The 16,705-nt window shown below is 39.1% G+C and overlaps 1 protein-coding gene across 10 annotated transcripts in view; it reads left to right on the plus strand.

Moving 5' to 3' along the window:
* The window catches only part of LMO7 (LIM domain 7), a 130,256-nt gene that overhangs the window by 35,193 nt on the left and 78,358 nt on the right, over positions 1-16,705 (plus strand). For all 10 annotated transcript variants that reach the window (XM_088159772.1, XM_088159755.1, XM_088159757.1 and 7 more), the window contains exon 3: positions 3,463-3,532. In XM_088159772.1, coding sequence (XP_088015898.1) covers positions 3,463-3,532 — 70 coding nt within the window. The remainder of the gene's footprint in view (positions 1-3,462; positions 3,533-16,705) is intronic.

A 16,705-nucleotide genomic window follows, 5' to 3' on the forward strand; every position in this document is an offset into this window, starting at 1 on the left:
TCTGTGTGTTGTCCCACACGCTTCTTTGTGTGGTACTGAGAGGATCATGCTGTTGTTGATTGATTATATTGGTTTTGGTTATAATGCCCAGGATATCTCTGGGCTCTCTCTTCAGCTTCTGCAAGGTGGTGTGGCTGTGATCAAAGCACTCTGCTACCCCTATACCCACTGTTGTTGTTTGTGTTTGGATTTCTGTCCTCCATCCCCCGCCCTTTAGTGTTGATTTTATAAATCCTGAGACTACCTCTTCCTATCACAGGACTTTACACTCAGCTTGTTTTGGAGCACTTTCTGTGAGGAGCTTCCTTGTGCTTATATACTGTAGGCTTGGCAATGATGGGACTTGCCTGGTTTCGTTGCTAGACTGAGTCAGAGGTGTAAAATGTCCACTCATCAGGTCTCATCCACATATCTGTAATTGGCTTGGTACTTACTGGAACAGGCTTCCAGGACTGGAAGTGGTGCTAATCTCTTAGTATTTTAAGGAACAGCAGTTCTAAATGTCATTAGAAGACCAGTGCAAGAGAAATCTCATTAGAGAACTACCTGGGATGCTAAAAAAAAAACCCACAAAAAACAAAACAACAACAACAAAACCCCACAAATCTCAGAGCCACTCTAAAACCAGTTCAGCAAAGCTAACTTTCATAAGATATTTATGAAAGGTCAGTTCTCTGAGCTTCTTTTTGTATATGTAATTTTTCCTTCTGTGAATATTACCGTGTTTTCTTCTGCTTTGAACCCTTAGCCCTTGCAGTCTTATCTTGCTACTTGCTTCTGAAGTTATCTGTGATATGGGATATTCATTATTTTCAGTAATATTGTAGAGCTGGATGCTTTATTTTCATTACTTACGTAATTAAATGTTAATGAGTGTGAATGTAGTAATAAAAATAATTTATACTTTTAATAAGAAGGTATTTCTTCAGGTATGTTTAATGGGATATGTATATTGTATTCAGATGTTTAAGAATTGGCCATTGACTGATACATACTAATCTTCTGATATCTTAATTGTTGACACTTATTTGGCAAGAGAATGAAGCTCTGTCTGCCAAATGCAAATCAGTTAAATTTATCTTTAATTAATGATAATGCAAGAAAAACATCCTGTAGTTTCTTCAGCTGAGCAGCTTGCCTTAGGAGGCACGCAACTTTCTTGAAAGCAAAAGTGCCTTATTACATTATGCTAAAATAGCTGTTCTCCTGTGTGATCATTTTAAATCTGACATACCTGAAGTCCAAGGAGGAGTGATTTTCATAGAAATTCCATGGAAACAAGAAAGAACAAATGGCAAACATCTTCTCATGTCCAATTTTTGCCAATGACAATATAATGCAAGATATCAATTTAGACAAACTAGAAATTACTTTGTCCATTTCCTTGGTTCACCTGTGGCACGGCTAATTTAGGTGGATATATTATCTCTGTGGATTGCATATCTTACTTAAACCATAGCAGATAAGACCTCTATTTGCACCACATATTCCTACAGCATCCAGTCAGTTTGTTTGTCCTATTCAATGAACAAGTGCATGTGTTGGCTGAGCAATCAGTAGTTGACAAAATAAAGCCTTTTACATTTTGCCAGTTCTAATGTGCGTACACTTGAGAAAGACATTCACTAAAATTTTTCTGGTCACATTCTACGTCATGTTCTTCATTAAAATAAATGAAAAATTATGTATCTGGAAGATTGAAAAATTTTTAAAAAATGGGGAGGAATGCAAACTTTAATTCCACCTCAACAGATCACTTTTTTGGATGGGAAAAGTAATTAAACATATCTTGTTTGCTAAATAATTCAGTATTATTGAAAAATCTCAGAACCTGTAGCTCTTTTTTTTTTTCTGTAGGTATTTAGAAATGTATTCTTCTTTCCAGTGTGTAGGGATAAACTGTTCTTTGTGTTTATTTCCCAAATACATTTTCTGCTTGAGCAAAAGATGCTTTTTCCCCACACAGAGTTTTAAACTCCAGGTCTTGTCTCTGCTCTAGTGTGGGTAGATCACAAAGCCTTGCTGATGCTTTGTGTGGGGTAAAGGGTCTGGCCAGACAAGCAGTAAAAAAAAAAAAAAAAGGTAGAGAGGCAGATGAAGTCTGCAGGGTGTCCTGAGGTCCCTGTTCTCTGCTGACTCTGTGGTCCAGTGCGTAATTTGGTGAACCACAATATTTCCCTACCTCCATGACTGAAAACCTGGGTATAAATTTGCAAGGAATCCTGTGCCTCATCCTCGCTGCAGAGTAAGGTATGCATTTGGGCTAATGTATTCAATAGTGATGTGTTATCTGTCCTTTCTTCTCAGCTTAATTATGAATTTTATGTGAAGAGTGATATCAGGTACAATCTCTTCTGACTGAGATAGAATATGACATTTAAATTATATGTGCCAAAAATGATTGCTGCACACTGGACTTGGTAGCATTATGAAAACTGAGTTTATTTCTCACCTGTAGGAGTGAGCTGGGCTTTGCACCACTAATTAGTGGTTTGTCATCAGCCTCATCTGTTTCTGTTTGGAGCCAGGATTATTAGAAAGGTGATTGAGAGGATTTCTCGTGTTCAGACTTGGATGTTTATTATATCTTGTCAAAGAATTACAGAAAGTATGACAGCACCTCTAGCTCCTTGCTAGAAGTAGGAAAAATGGCTCCAGCTGAGCCTGTTTCAAGGCCTTTTAAAGCTAAACAAACCAATAAAAGTTTTACACCTATATTATTTATACTTTTGACCCAATAATAGAGTCCCACGACCCTTAGAGTGACATTTTGACTGACCAATCCAAAGGTTACTACCTAAGTTCCATGAAGAAGAAGGAAGAGAAGATGAACAAGAAGAAAAGACACCACCCAAAATTCTCCATCTTGTCCCCTAACTACCACTATACTACAAAACCTCAAATTTAAAACCTATCACCCACTACATATTTGTGATTTCTAACTTATTATTCATATTTACAAGTCTTCTCCAAGGTTTCAGGTTCAGAGCAGTGTTTTCAAGGGGGTCTGTGCCTGGAAGCACAGAAACCTCAAAAACTTCGGATTCTTGAGATCCAACACTCACCCTTACAGTGCTATCACAGTAAACTCTGAAAATCAATATTCTGGTACATTTTTGTCATCTGCTCAGAACCTTTATGAGAAGAAAATCTATAAATAGGAAATTTGAGTCCAATTAACATCACCACCCATGTAGTAGAAACACAGATCCTTTTCTGCCCATGCCTCCTCAGGCATTTTCTTTCTCACTTTGCTATTCCCAGAAACATCTTTGTGTGTGACTTGTTTCATTTTTGCCTCTACAATCTGTTCTTGCTTGTCACTTCTTGGGAGTGTTAATAGGTTCAGCTCAAATCATGTGAAGTTAGTATGCAAAGTATTTCTTAGTAAGCATTGATGCTCATGCATAAGTACAGTAAATTATTTAACAGAAAATCTTTTTTTGTTGTTTTTTTTTTTAGTTTGATTAACAAGATCAAACCTGGCATCATTAAGAAGATAAATCGTCTGCCAACTCCAATAGCCGGCTTGGTAAGTAATGGCATTGAATCTAATATCTGGCGTATGAGCCAAGTGATCTTTGTTTTTAAGGAGTTTTCAAAATTTTAGCTCAACTTTCATTTTTTTGTTCAAAATGGTACCATTTCTGTGTTATCTTAGACCACAAAGGATACCCAATCTGTTATTTGGATCTGTAACTTCAGTCATCTTATCACTGCATGAAGCTTCATCATCCCCAGATGTATCAAGCACTGGCTCCTGTGCACAAACCTCTGTGGCATTACTTGTCTCTATTTAAAAGCCACTGTCCTATCTTACACTCAGGAGCCACTTCCGATATTCCTTTCTTAGGGAATGGGCAGAGTAGGAAATATTCCGTGTAGTTAAAGTATTTTTAGAACCTGTTTCACTCCACCCACAGCAGTGCTTCGGTTGCATTAAAATAACTCTGATGCAAAGATCTTTCTTCAGGCTTTGCTGAGGGATTTGCCAGTGTTTTGGCTGTAAATCATATTGCTGGGGGTAGAGGTGGGAGATGCATGTCATAATTTTCACAAGAAATGTAAAAGATTTTCTGTATGCTGTTTGGGAAATTTGGTGCCCAGAGACTAGGATAAGTTTTGTGGCCATTTAGCATCAGAAAACCTTCTGTGGGCAAATGAATTCAAAGAATTCTTTCTTCATCACTTTTTTTCTCAATATCAACCTTGTTGGCTATTCATGTCACTTAGGGTGTAAAGACTATTTTGTCCTGCCACAAAAACTATTGGTCTCATATTAAAAGATCCAAAGTGAACAGGGACATATGCATGGTTCTGGTGACAAATGGAAGATCCCACCTTATGATAAACATGCAAGCTCAACATTAGGGAAAATTACCTGTTTTTTTTAGTAGGAGTAGAATGCAAAACTTCTCTAGACACTTTTATTTACATGTTTTAATGGGATGAGCCAACAAAACATTGGCTTTTGCTGATCAACCATGTAGCTCATTAGAGAATAAGTGTAGTTAACTTGACTGGAGGTCATAAAATTATATTAAATTGCCATAAGCTGAAAATGTGCATTTCCACATCAAATGAATGTAGAAAACATTACTTGCCTTTGTCCCAGACAAGCTCAGGTATTTAGGCTTGTGAATAACTCTGCTGCACATTCTTTTCCTGTGAGGCATACAAAAAAGAATTCAAATGAAACCAAAATAATTCTGAGGAGGACAGCACAGTTATTTGATCAGTGGTTTGATTACCTACATGGCCTCTGAAGTAGCCATTAGATTCAAATCAGAAAACCACAAGCTAGATTTCATTTTTGTGGTGATTTAAGTGTTGTCTTGAATCATAACTGCAAGCTCTCTTGTTTTTATACGCATTTTTATTTTGAGATGTAAAAATGCAAAGTATTCATTTGGTGTGTAATTTATATCTTACTTGTAGTGTATTATTGTTTCTTGAAATTGTTTCTAGTTCCTACAAGTCTTCAAAAATAAAGAGGCAAAAAGGTGAATGATTCTCATAAATTGGGCTCACCCAGTATTATTGTTAAAATATGACTTAAAGATAGTAATTGAGAGAGCTATGATTTGTGTTAACCTGTGGAAAAGGTTTTCCATCAACACTTCAGTTTCAAAAGACAATAATGAAGACCATATTGGGATGGTTTCAGAAGATGGTGCTTATGGTGACAATAATGGAAGACTAGTGTTCACAGACTTGAGAGGAACCTTCTCAGTTATACCAGCTTTGAGGAGCCCAAGTTTCATCTCAGCATGTAAAACTCAAAATTTATGGGGATTTGCATTTATAAGAAAGCAGACATTGATACCTGGCAGGCTGAGGATACTGTGGTTGAAAGATAGGATTTAAAGACAGAAAAAGCTTACTAGGAAATTCGGTGGTAGGTTTGCTTGACATGTTCTGGACATATTTTCATTGCTTGTAGGTTGCTTCTCCCACAAATTTGCTTCTAGTATTTTCTATGGCTTCATAAATATTACATATAATTCTGTAGCTCTCACTTTTGCTGTCATAAATGCCTTTGAGTCTGTCTCATACAAATTGCTCCCCAGCAAGCTTTCATGGGATCTAGAAATCACTGTTGGAAGAGGTGAATTTGTTTCTCATTTTTCTCTTTTTTTTCTGTTTTTTTGTTTGTTTATTTGTTCTGTTTTGTTTTTGTTTTGGTGGTTTGTTGTTGTTTTTTTGTTTGTGTGGGTTTTTTTTGGTTTGGTTTTTTTTAAAATCCAGATGGAAATGCTAATATCAAGAGATGGAATGGTTCTTTTTCTAAAACAAAAATATCTTTTAGTGTTCTTTCTACAGCTTCTTCGTGTTCATCTAGACTCATATCCTGAAGTCCATTTCCAAAACATTTTATGCCATTATTGCCTAATTACATCCATTTCTCTCCTGACTTTTCTGATTCAAAGGAAACAAACCCCTTATGGTTTTGAGAGTTTTGTGGCAGTCTGATTATCAGAAGGAAACAAATGCTTTGAAAGACATCTTGTTTCTCTTCCCCCCCCTCTTTCCCTCCCCTTTGTTTTTCTTCCTCTCCAGGAATTCCTTGAATTTTGGTTTTGTTCTCTAGGGAGTTAATATATTTTATTTCCATATAAGTGTGTTGTTTAAGCATTGTGTTCACTTCAACCATTTGACAGGTTTTTTCAGCAGTGCAGAAATACAGTATTGACTAGATGTCTATGGTTGAATCTCCAGAAAGGCTTTGTTATCTTGTTTCTTTGAGTTCATGGTTATTTTAAAAACAAACTCTTTGAGTAAAATAGTAAGTGAAGGCCTATTGGAATAATGAAACATTCTGTTCTATATGGAATATTGTGTGCTAGACTTTTTTTTGTATTGAGTTAGTGTGAGCTGCTTCTTCTAATGAAGTCAGTGCATTATTGATTTGTTATGTCTTGTTTTCTTTTATGACACCTTACCTATCATAAGATCTAATAAGGACTTTATATTAGTAGGAACATTTTACACAACTCAGATTAAGCCTTAGCTTTTACCTTTAGTTTGATTATACTGGTGCCTAGTGATTTTTAGGTGTGGATTGCAGTGGTTCAGGTCTAATCATGATGGAATGGAAAAATAAATACATGTGTCTTGAGGATTAAATACTGAAATGAAACTTGACATTCAGTTAATGAAAAATGCTTAATTGATACCAGGAAAGTTCAAAAAATTGATTAAACTTCTCTGTTTGGCATGGCATGGGAAATCTGGGCTGCAGCTTGTGTGGGAGGGTTTGTAAGAACTCCTTGGGAAGAAGAGTTGGATCTGGCTGTAACTTGGTATCCATATAACAACTTTTTGCTCCAGCCTCACTGTTCCGGTTCCCTCCTGAGTCATGTGGGTGAGATGCAGCCATTGTCTTAGCTGCATTTGCCTGCTCACTTCTGTTCCAGTTTGGAAAATAGAACTGCTGGGGGTAAGTCAAGTACCAGAGTGGTTGTAGGGAAGCTGTGGTCAGGACAGGTGACTGAAGAAATGTCCATGCAGCTCTTAGGGTGGTTTCCTGGACAGTGAGGTGTGCCAGCTGCAGGGTGCTAAGTTCTAACTCCAGCAGCAGTTGCAGAAAGTTGCCACTTGCAGCAGGTTGATTTTTAACAGCACGTGACAGATTTTGGAGCCAGTGATGTTCCCACAGATTTCCTGAAGGGAATTAACTGGGAGATGGCTGTTGGGGTTTTTTGCTTTGACAATTTTTCTTTTTAAATGCCATTTAGGACATTTGCACTAAAATAGTTTCTGGAAAATTATAATTTAATTTCTGATTATATTTCAGACTAAAATACAGAGATTGTGTAAAGAGTGGTGCACGTATTTTTTCCCAGTACAGCAGAAGGGTAAGCAAACCAGTAGAGAGTAGCAGGTCCTGAAGCCCTCAGGCATTTCTGGGGGCTATGGGAAGGGTAACACAAGTCACAAGATGCCATGAGACAGTGGGAAGATGAATGAGTTATGTATTGTTTATGCAAGCTGAACATATCTGTCAGAGTAATACATTGCTTGTTGCTCAGGAGGAATAAGTGTACACTCTTCAGCAAGGCAATTTTAGTTAAAGTACATTTCCAGCTGAGACCAGGTGGTGAAGAAAATTCTGAGTAAGGGCCAGTGTCTCCTTTGGAGAGGGGTAGTGAATGGAAATCTTGCTTATACCAATTTTTGCCTTGCAATATCCCAGTTTGGTCTTCTAAGACCATCTATTTTTGCTTGCAGCTCCTGTGAATGAGGTGGAAATGCAATGCTTTGCAGTGTGGTTGGGAAGCTTTTTCTCACATCAGAGACATGAGGGCTGTGATCATACAACAGGGCAGGATAGAAAGCTGTTGGGTTTTTCAGAGCTGTAAATGAAATGACATTAGCACTTTTGTTTTAAGTTGGGCTGTGATTTCAAACAAGGTGAGATGTTGCTAATTCAGTCAGTCTTCAGTGTGAGTGCTGGATGAACATGGGCACAAAATGTCATCTTCATAACCTTCTTCAGCTTTGGAAAAGGGATTTTTTAAATGAATTTTTGTTTCCTGTTCACACACACAAAGAAAGCTGTGCATCCTCTAGGCAGTCCCAGGGATGAAAATACTGAAATACTGTAGAGTGGGATTTTTTTTTTCTAGTGGGGATTTAGGGTTCCTATAGGGTGGAGACATGCAGATTTCTTCAAACATTTGTTTTCCTGATTCAACAGGAAATATATACTTCTGACAGCTGCTACTCCAACATCATTGCTTCTCTTTAATGCAGTGTAATAAGATACCATTCTAAAAGGTGCTCATTGAATGTGTCAGGAGGTATTAATACCACTTGCACCAAGGCAACCACCTGAAACAATGTTACTTAGGTCTTTGGCATATACCTTCTAACCCAGGAAAGTAGGGAATAATAAAGGTAAAATGAGAGAAATGGGATAGAAAGCTAAACTTAAATGAAAGGGGAGATAAAAAAAGGGGTGGAGAACATAAAAAATAAAAATATTTTTCTGTGCCTTTGTGCCTAACATTTTGCAAACCATGGAACCGCCCTGGTATTTCCTTATCTTTTATCATCAAGGAGAGCTGGCCAAAATTTCCTTTTCTGTGGGAAAATTTTCTTGACAGGGTGATGGGATTTTTTGGTGGGTTTTTTTGGTTTTTTTTCCCCTTGTGTTGTAGGGGAATGGTATGCAGATGACATTTTTACTTTATTATAGGACCCTTTCAAAACAATTTTTCAGGCAAAGTTCACACATGTACATATTAGTTCAGTTGTATGTTTTATTTAGGACTTAGCTACAAACTTCCTTCTCTAGATGACTTAGAATCAAATTAGTTGTGTTTTCCACTTAAATTTAAGAAATCTGATAATATATGAGAGGCTTAATTTGATTTAAATTAATTCTTTTTTTCAAAGCACCTCGACTTCCAAAGTTCATTCTTTCATGCTGATTATTTTGTCTTGCTGTTCACCTTCTAGTCTGTAGTATAGCCTTTATACTCTATATTGGTACATCCTTTAATTATATATTTTTTAATAATTATTTTTTCAACTTAAACTCCCTCTCTTTGAGATTGACTAGTATAGGCTACAATAGTAATAATGGTATCTTGTCTACTATGAGAAATTGATTATAAAGAAACTTCTCCTCTTTTCCATTCTTCATGAAAAATGAGGGCAAATACACAAATATATGGAGTAAGTTTTATATAAAAGCTGCTGTTGTTAATTAATCTGGTATTGTTTTTCATAAAGCAAGGCACAAGGTAATACCTGTATTTTTCTGGAAAGTTGTTAATTTAATGTGTAAACAAAAACAGAGGCATCATTACCTGTTTTCTGGGTGACTATGCTCAGCAAGTTGTTGGGAAATTCAGAAAAACAAGTGTTTTAGGAGACTTATTACTTGGCAAAATCCTTACATGAGGGAAAACTGTTTTGCAATAGCAATTGTTTTTTCTTGTGAATGAACTTCAATATATCTAAAACCAAAGGTGAAGAAAGTGAAAGTTGGTATGACCTACTCAAATTCATGTCCTGCATCCAATGTGCTCTCCTTTATAAGGCAGTTTATATGTTTAATACAGACTCAGGAGCACTTTGGCTAGTAGGAATGAGGACAGGTTCCTCTTTATAGTAGTAGTTTTCTTGTTCAATATTCTTCTTATGCTGCAGGTAAAAAAACTTCACAGAAGTGTTATTTTCATTTTTCTTGTGGGAAGCAAGAGATTTGTGGGCAAAGGGAAACACTGTACCCATCTTTGAAAAAGGTAGAAAAGAGGGCCCTGGGAACCACTGACCCATCAACCTCATCCCTGTGCCTGTTTAGATCATGGAACAGCTTCTCCTGAAAGCTCTGCTAAGGAACATAGTGAACAGGGACGTGATTTGGGACAGCTAAGAGGATGTCTTACCTGACCAACCCATTGGCCTTCTGTTATAGAGTGACTGCATCAGTGGACAAGGGAAGGAATGCAGATGTCACTTATCTGGCCTTCTGTAAAGCCTTTGATACAGTCCCCCACAACATCCTTCTGTCTAAACGGGAAAGAGAGATTTGACAGGTAGATTGTCTGGTGCAAAGGAAATTGGTTGGACAGTGGCATGGAGAGGGTAGTGATCATAGTTAATGTCCAGAGAGAGACTGGGGACAAGTGACATCCCTTAGAGATTCTTGCTTGGACAGGTTCTGTTTAATGTCTTAATCAATGATGCAAAGGGATTGAGGGCACCCTCAACAAATTTGCAGATGACACCAAGGTGAGTGGTGCAGTTGACACACCTAAAGCATTGGATGCCACCCAGGGGGACCTGGACAAGCTCGAGAAGTGAGCCCATGGGAATCTCAGGAGGTTTAACAAGGCCAAGTGCAAAGTGCTGCACCTGGGTTGGGGCAACCCCCAGTATTAATAATATAAGGTAAGAAATGAGACCAGCCCTGCCCAGAAGGTCTTGGGGGTGCTGGTGGATGAGAGGCTGGACATGACCCAGCCATGGGCACTCCCAGCCCAGAAACCAAACGTGTCCTGGGCTGCATCCAAAGCAGCGTGGGCAGCAGGGCAGGGAGGGGATTCTGCCCCTCTGCTCTGTCTGTGAGACCCCACCTGCAGGGCTGCATCAGCTCTGGGGTCCCAGCACAGGAAGGACATGGACCTGCTGGAGCAGGTTCAGAGAAGGGCCACAAAAATGATGAGTGGCTGGAACTTCTCTCCTAGAGAGTTTGGGTTATTCAGCCTGGAAAGAGAAGGCTCCAGGTTTCAATATTTAAAGGAAGGTTATAAGAAAGATAAGGACAAACTTTTTAGAAGGAATTGTGATAGAACAAGAGGTAATGGTTTTAAATAAAAAGCAGATTTAGATTAGGGGTAAGGAAGAAATTCTTTACTGTGAGGGTAGTGAGGCATTGGAACAGCTTTTCCAGAGAGATGGTAGATGCTTCATCCATGGGAACACTGAAGCTCAGTTTGGATGGGGCTCTGTGCAACCTGATCTGGTTGAAGATGTCACTGTTCACTGCAGGGAGGTTGGACTAAGATTATCTTTGAGATTGCTTTCAACCCAAACCATTCTATGAGCCCATGTTATTAGTATGAGAAAAAAATCTTTTTGCTTGGGAATTAGCCAGCGCTGTATTTAAATGTGGCCATCAAATAAAGTGTTACACTTCTTACTTAATGTATTTTAGTGAGATTTTGTCAGTGCTCAAAAAATTACAATTGGAAATTAGTAACTGTGTTTCCATTGGCAACTGAAACTTCTGAATTTTACATTACTTCAAACTCCTAAGCAGATGTTTTTTCAAGTTTGGGAACATGATGGCCACAGTAACTGGGGTGAAAATTCTGTTTAAATAGAAAACCAAAAAAAAAAAGGTTTTGGGGTTGTTTTTATGTTTTTTGTAAATTTATGAAGCATTGCAGAAATCTCATTTTTAAATAGTTAAGTTTAAGAAAAGTCTTGTTTCTTCTTCTTATATAAGAAGTTTTTAATGTGTCAGATCTTGGAGTACTTCAAAAAGAGTTCTTCACCATTGCTTCCGTTTTATACCGAAAGATATTTTAGAGTGTGATTAGTGAGATTTTTAGTGGTTTTAGTGCTGAGGTTAATAAGCAAGTCATAGTAGGGTGGGGAGGAAATCTTGACTTTCAGTCCATTTCTCTCACTGACCACATTGTAAACAAAACAAAAAAAAAGGGTAAATTAGCAAATATCAGGAGTAATGCAAGACCTGATAGGAATGTATATGGAACTATAAATCATTTTTGGTGCTCTTTCTGCTGTATTCTGGGAAAGAGGAATGTGGCCTGTATGGAAATACCTCCAGCAGACAATTAAGAAAAAAGGATTGTGTGCTAGAAAGGAAGTATGGTTATTAATAGTTAGAGATGACATTGTTCTGTAGTCTTTCAATGCCTGATAGTGGGAGTATGTAATCTCAGCAGTGGTTTACTGATGTTTTGTGCCCCTCTGCTTGAAAACATATGGTACATTTCAGCCTTAGCTCTGAATTTCCTTTAATTGTTTTCTGTTGCTGCCTGAACACTTTGAAATGTGGGGTGTGGAGAAAGAGGAGGTTGATGCAAACTCTTTGTGAAATTTTTAGTAGCTGCTCAAGACATCCATCAGGCAGAGTGAAACCCAGACATGGGTTTTTAGGTGGGTGATGGTGAAGTGAGATGTCTAGGAGACAAGTGAGGAGGAAGTGTATGGATGCAGATGCCAAGAATGGTGGCTCAGCTACTTGCCCTGGGCTCTTGTCAGGGGGACAGTAAGTGCTGTACCTGCTGGTTGATCTCTGAATCAAAAGCAGTATTTTGGGATGCTTTAAATGAGATCAAGTCTTCCAAACTAATTCTTTTAGTGTGTTACTAGGAAGAGATGTCAAAATCCTAACTAATTAATTAGTTTTTAAAAATCTTGTCAACTGACTATAAAGTAATATCATTGGCAGGAAGAACTTTCTAATATGGAAAATTTTCATCCTTCTTCCTGCTCTAAACTAAAGCTCTGAAAAAGTATTTCCCTTTTTGCCTCAGCTTGCCGTCACTTAACAAAATACATAAATATGGTTGCCAAATGAACTGCAAGAAATTTCCATTTATCAATTCAATCAGCTGTAATCTGAGGTATACTCTGTTTGTATGCTATTTTTATTTCTGAAGTAACCGATGACTGTGTCTGTGTTTGTCAAGAAACATTCCTTCCTAACTGGAAAAAATATGTCAACCATGTAGAAGTACACACCTTAACTCATACTTGTGACATTCATAATCTGATTTCTCCTTCCTTTGCCAAGGAAGTGCAGATTTGAGATTCCTTGCAGCACTTGGTGTTTTTTGTGTTAAACCTTCGTAAGGTGGACACTGGATTACTTCCCCCCCTGCCCCCCGCCTCTGGCTTGTCAGATATTTATCAACGCGAGGCATTTAAAATTCACAGCAGTTTTCAAAGAAAGGAGATGTTAATTGCAGCGGTGCTGACTTTCTCTGGTGGAGCTGTGCAGCTATGCTATTTACCCTCCTGTTTGGTACAAAGCCCTCGTACCACATCTCCTAACGCCTGTCTGAACACCTCCGCGCCCGTGCGTCTGTGCTGAATCACCCTCCTCCAGGGAGCTGTGTGCAAGAACTATTAACAACAACACCAGCAACAAGTGCTGCCAAATGCAGGGTGCTGAGCTGCTTCAGCTGGGCTGGCCAAGCCTTCTGTCTGCATGGCAGGAGGATGGGGAGGGGCATGAGGAGCCTGGCACTGATGCAGGGGTTCAGGTGGGCTCCAAGGCAGGTCATCTCCAAACCAGCTCATCGATCCAGGGTGCTGGGAAAGCTTCTCAACAGCATGGGATAAGCCCATATAGGGCAGAAAGGATTAGATGCAGTACTAAGTACTACTCCTGTTAAGAAACAAAAGATGCCTGACTCTTGAAGGAAGCAAAGTTAGAGGAAACTTCCAAATGCTCTCTTAGGAAGAATGAAGTACTAAATAATTGTCCAAAAATCAGGGGCTACATGAATTGAGGATCTGAGGTTCTGTTTCAAGTCCTGTGTGTGAAGATGCTGAATTTCACCTATATCAAGTTGTTAACCTGTATGAGCAAAACAAAAAAACCCTTATGTATACAAATAAAAAAAAAAGGGGGATGGAGGAGGAAAGGTAGCCCTGCCAAAACTTCGTGTTTCAAGAACAAGAGGTCTTTAATTCTTTTATTACTCATTAGGCTTCAGGGGAGTTTCACCTTTAAGTAGATTACTGTCATTCCAGTTCCGTGTAGTGGGGTGACTTGGCATTGGAGTATTCAGCACACTTTGCTTGCAGAGTCTGTTTTGTATGAACTGCTTGGGGTGTAAAGCATATCGCTTGAATTTATTTTTTTTTCCCTTGACTTTGATTGGAATGCAACTAACTGGTGGGAAAGTTAAGGCTTGTCTAAACAAGGAAATAGCCCAGGCTAGTTCTTCCATACTGACTTTCCAAACCTATACTTTCCCTACAGTGTGATTGCCTGTGAGTGAATGAGCTCTATTAACAAGGCTTGTCTGCCAACATGCTGTACTTTTGCCCTTCTCCATTCCAGATGGCCTTATTTGGTAGTAGTGACATCCCAGAAACACACCTTCAGTTTACAACCTGATATTCACTGTCTTATCAATAAAAGGCTCATTTGGTACACGTTGTTGCTGTGATGTATGTCTGCAATGTCACAGTGAAGGTTATGCTGTAGCATGGTTAGAGAGATGAGTCTGGGAGGCATTTCGAGTCCTTGAAGACAGTTGGTCCTTTCTTATGTTCAATGCCTTAAAAGCTGTCAACTCATAAGTCCCGTTTGAAAAACCCAAAAACCCAAAATGGATTTCTCTTGTGTTTTCCTTAATCCAGTTACTCCCATTGTAATGAAACTGTGGAGCTCAGTGCTGCAAGAGGTTGCAGGCAATGAGGTGGGCTGCTGGCCATTACACATAGTGGTGGGCAGTGCCAGGACCTGAATAACAAGTTTTGGGGAAGATCCTTCAATTACACACCTGTGTCTTACAGAGATCTGTAACCAGCTGCAGTCACTGCAGATGGAATTGGGGTTTGGGAGACAGATTGGACCTTTTTGTCCAAAACAAGAATGATTCTTTCCCTAAGACTGCTTCAAAATGCGGTTTCCATAACTGTTGGAATGGGGAAGGGGAATGCTCCTCCTCTTCCTGGCTGATCTACAGCTACTGATACTGGCAGCACCAAGGTAACAGCAAAGTTTGTGCACGAAGTTTCATTCCTGCCTTCTCACAGCAGGAGCACCTGCTTTCTGAGAGGAAAGCTGGCAGTGAATCATTAAAGATTTAGTATCTGTAATCATGCATAGAGCTGGAGCAGGGAATCCCTGTGTCAAGGATCACAGTAATTTATTGTTTTACCCAGTGTGGAAAAGCAATGAAGGGCGCGCAGAGGGGAGTGGCAAAGCAATTAACGCAGTTTCTGATCCTTGGCCAACACAGTGCTCTGTGCACTCTGTTATAGGTGGGATAATTCACTGAACAGAAGCCCTGAGGTCACTCTAAGTCAAATTATGTCTGCAGGATGACTGTTTTAATTACTATTTTTAGTTTTAGGCCCAAAAAGGGAGGAGAAGAACAGTTTAGGTATCCTATCCACTCCTCCTTCTGCGTTTGGTTCAAGGTTGAAACTGTTGACCTTCAGAGAAATACAGAGAGCAGTAGGAGCTGGGATCACGCACTACAGGTGGGATGGGTGGGTAATGGGCACTAAACATCCTGACATTCAAGACCAAGGTGGTAATGGGGAGTTCCTGGCTCCCAGGGCTGTGGTCAGACCACAGGGTTTGTGCTCAGCCCTGTTCCGTCCTGTCCTCTCAGCCCTGTGCCCCCACCTGCACCCGCAGCCGGAGCTAATAACCGAAACGTACCTCCGAGGAAGAGCAAGTCGCCCAACTTGTTCAACGAGCTCCTGCTCTAGGTTCTTTCCTTTACCCCGCCTCTGAATATAAACAATGTGTAGCTGTGCGGTGATGCTGCTGCCAAATGCAGCTCTAAATTCTGCATTAAACTGATTTGAGCCAGCTTGAGTGGACGGTATAATGCTGCACCAATGAAAAACACTTTCTACTTAAAAAAAACTTTTTATTTTTTTTAATGGAAATTGCCCTTACTGAAGGGAATGAGGGTGCCAATAAAGAGGGTTTGTCATGAATGTGGAGTTGATGGAGACAGCTTTCGAGATGACTAAATGTCTTGATAAATGCAGTACTAAGGAAAAGTGCCTGTTAAATGTGATCTACTCACATGATTTTCAGAATTCTGTAGCCAAAAAAATGCGTCAGTCTCTCTTAAATGTCAAAAGTTATTGTTGCTAGGCACTACAGGTACTTGGTGCCTTTATTTTATTTTATTTTATTTTTATTTATGAAAGCCTGGAAACTGAAAACAACTTCTGGCACCAAATCATGGTCTGGATGATGATGTAACACTTAGTGCAAATACGTTTCATGGCCTTGCAAACATAGGGTGCCATCCCCTTCACACAATGAAAATAACTGCTGAAAATCCTCCCCAAAACCCACAAAAAAATCCACCCAAGCACTCTCCTCCCCAACTCTCCCCTCCAAAGCAGAGCTTGAATAGCAGTAGAAATAAAGGGTTTGACTGAAACAGTGTTTATATTAGAATAGGAGACAGCCTAGAGTACTGTCTCTTATTGGCTGATGCACCCAGGAAAAACACAGAAAAATGCCATGTTAATTAAATTGTTTTTCTCCCTGTTGCCAAGCGATTTGAAAGATGTGCCATAACTTGTATGCCTACGAGATTCCATTGTGTTATGGTGCATATGCAGAGATTCAGAGAAACAGTTAACTAGGGAGAAGACCAGGCTTACCACACAGCATGACTGTACCCTAAAGAAAGCAAATATATTTACACACTTTTAAAAATTAATATTCCTGTCCCACCCAGATAATTATGATAATGAGGGGGTTTTTAAAAAATAAAATTGCAGCTCTATTACACGAGCCAAATTTAGTGTGATGTTGCATTGCATGTAAGTAGTCAAAATAAGATGGTATTTACATGCTCTTATGAGAGAGACATCTTTTACTAACTTTTACTTTAGACATTTTTAAAATGTTTTTGTCTGTTTTACACACTCCATGCTCTGTCCCTTCTCAGAGAGGTGGCTTTGGGGCTTTCTTCCTACTTAAGGTCAACCTCTTGTTGATCCT

The sequence above is a fragment of the Sturnus vulgaris genome, chromosome 2 (assembly GCF_052056855.1).
Source record: "Sturnus vulgaris isolate bStuVul1 chromosome 2, bStuVul1.hap1, whole genome shotgun sequence".
NCBI classification, from domain to species: domain Eukaryota; kingdom Metazoa; phylum Chordata; class Aves; order Passeriformes; family Sturnidae; genus Sturnus; species Sturnus vulgaris.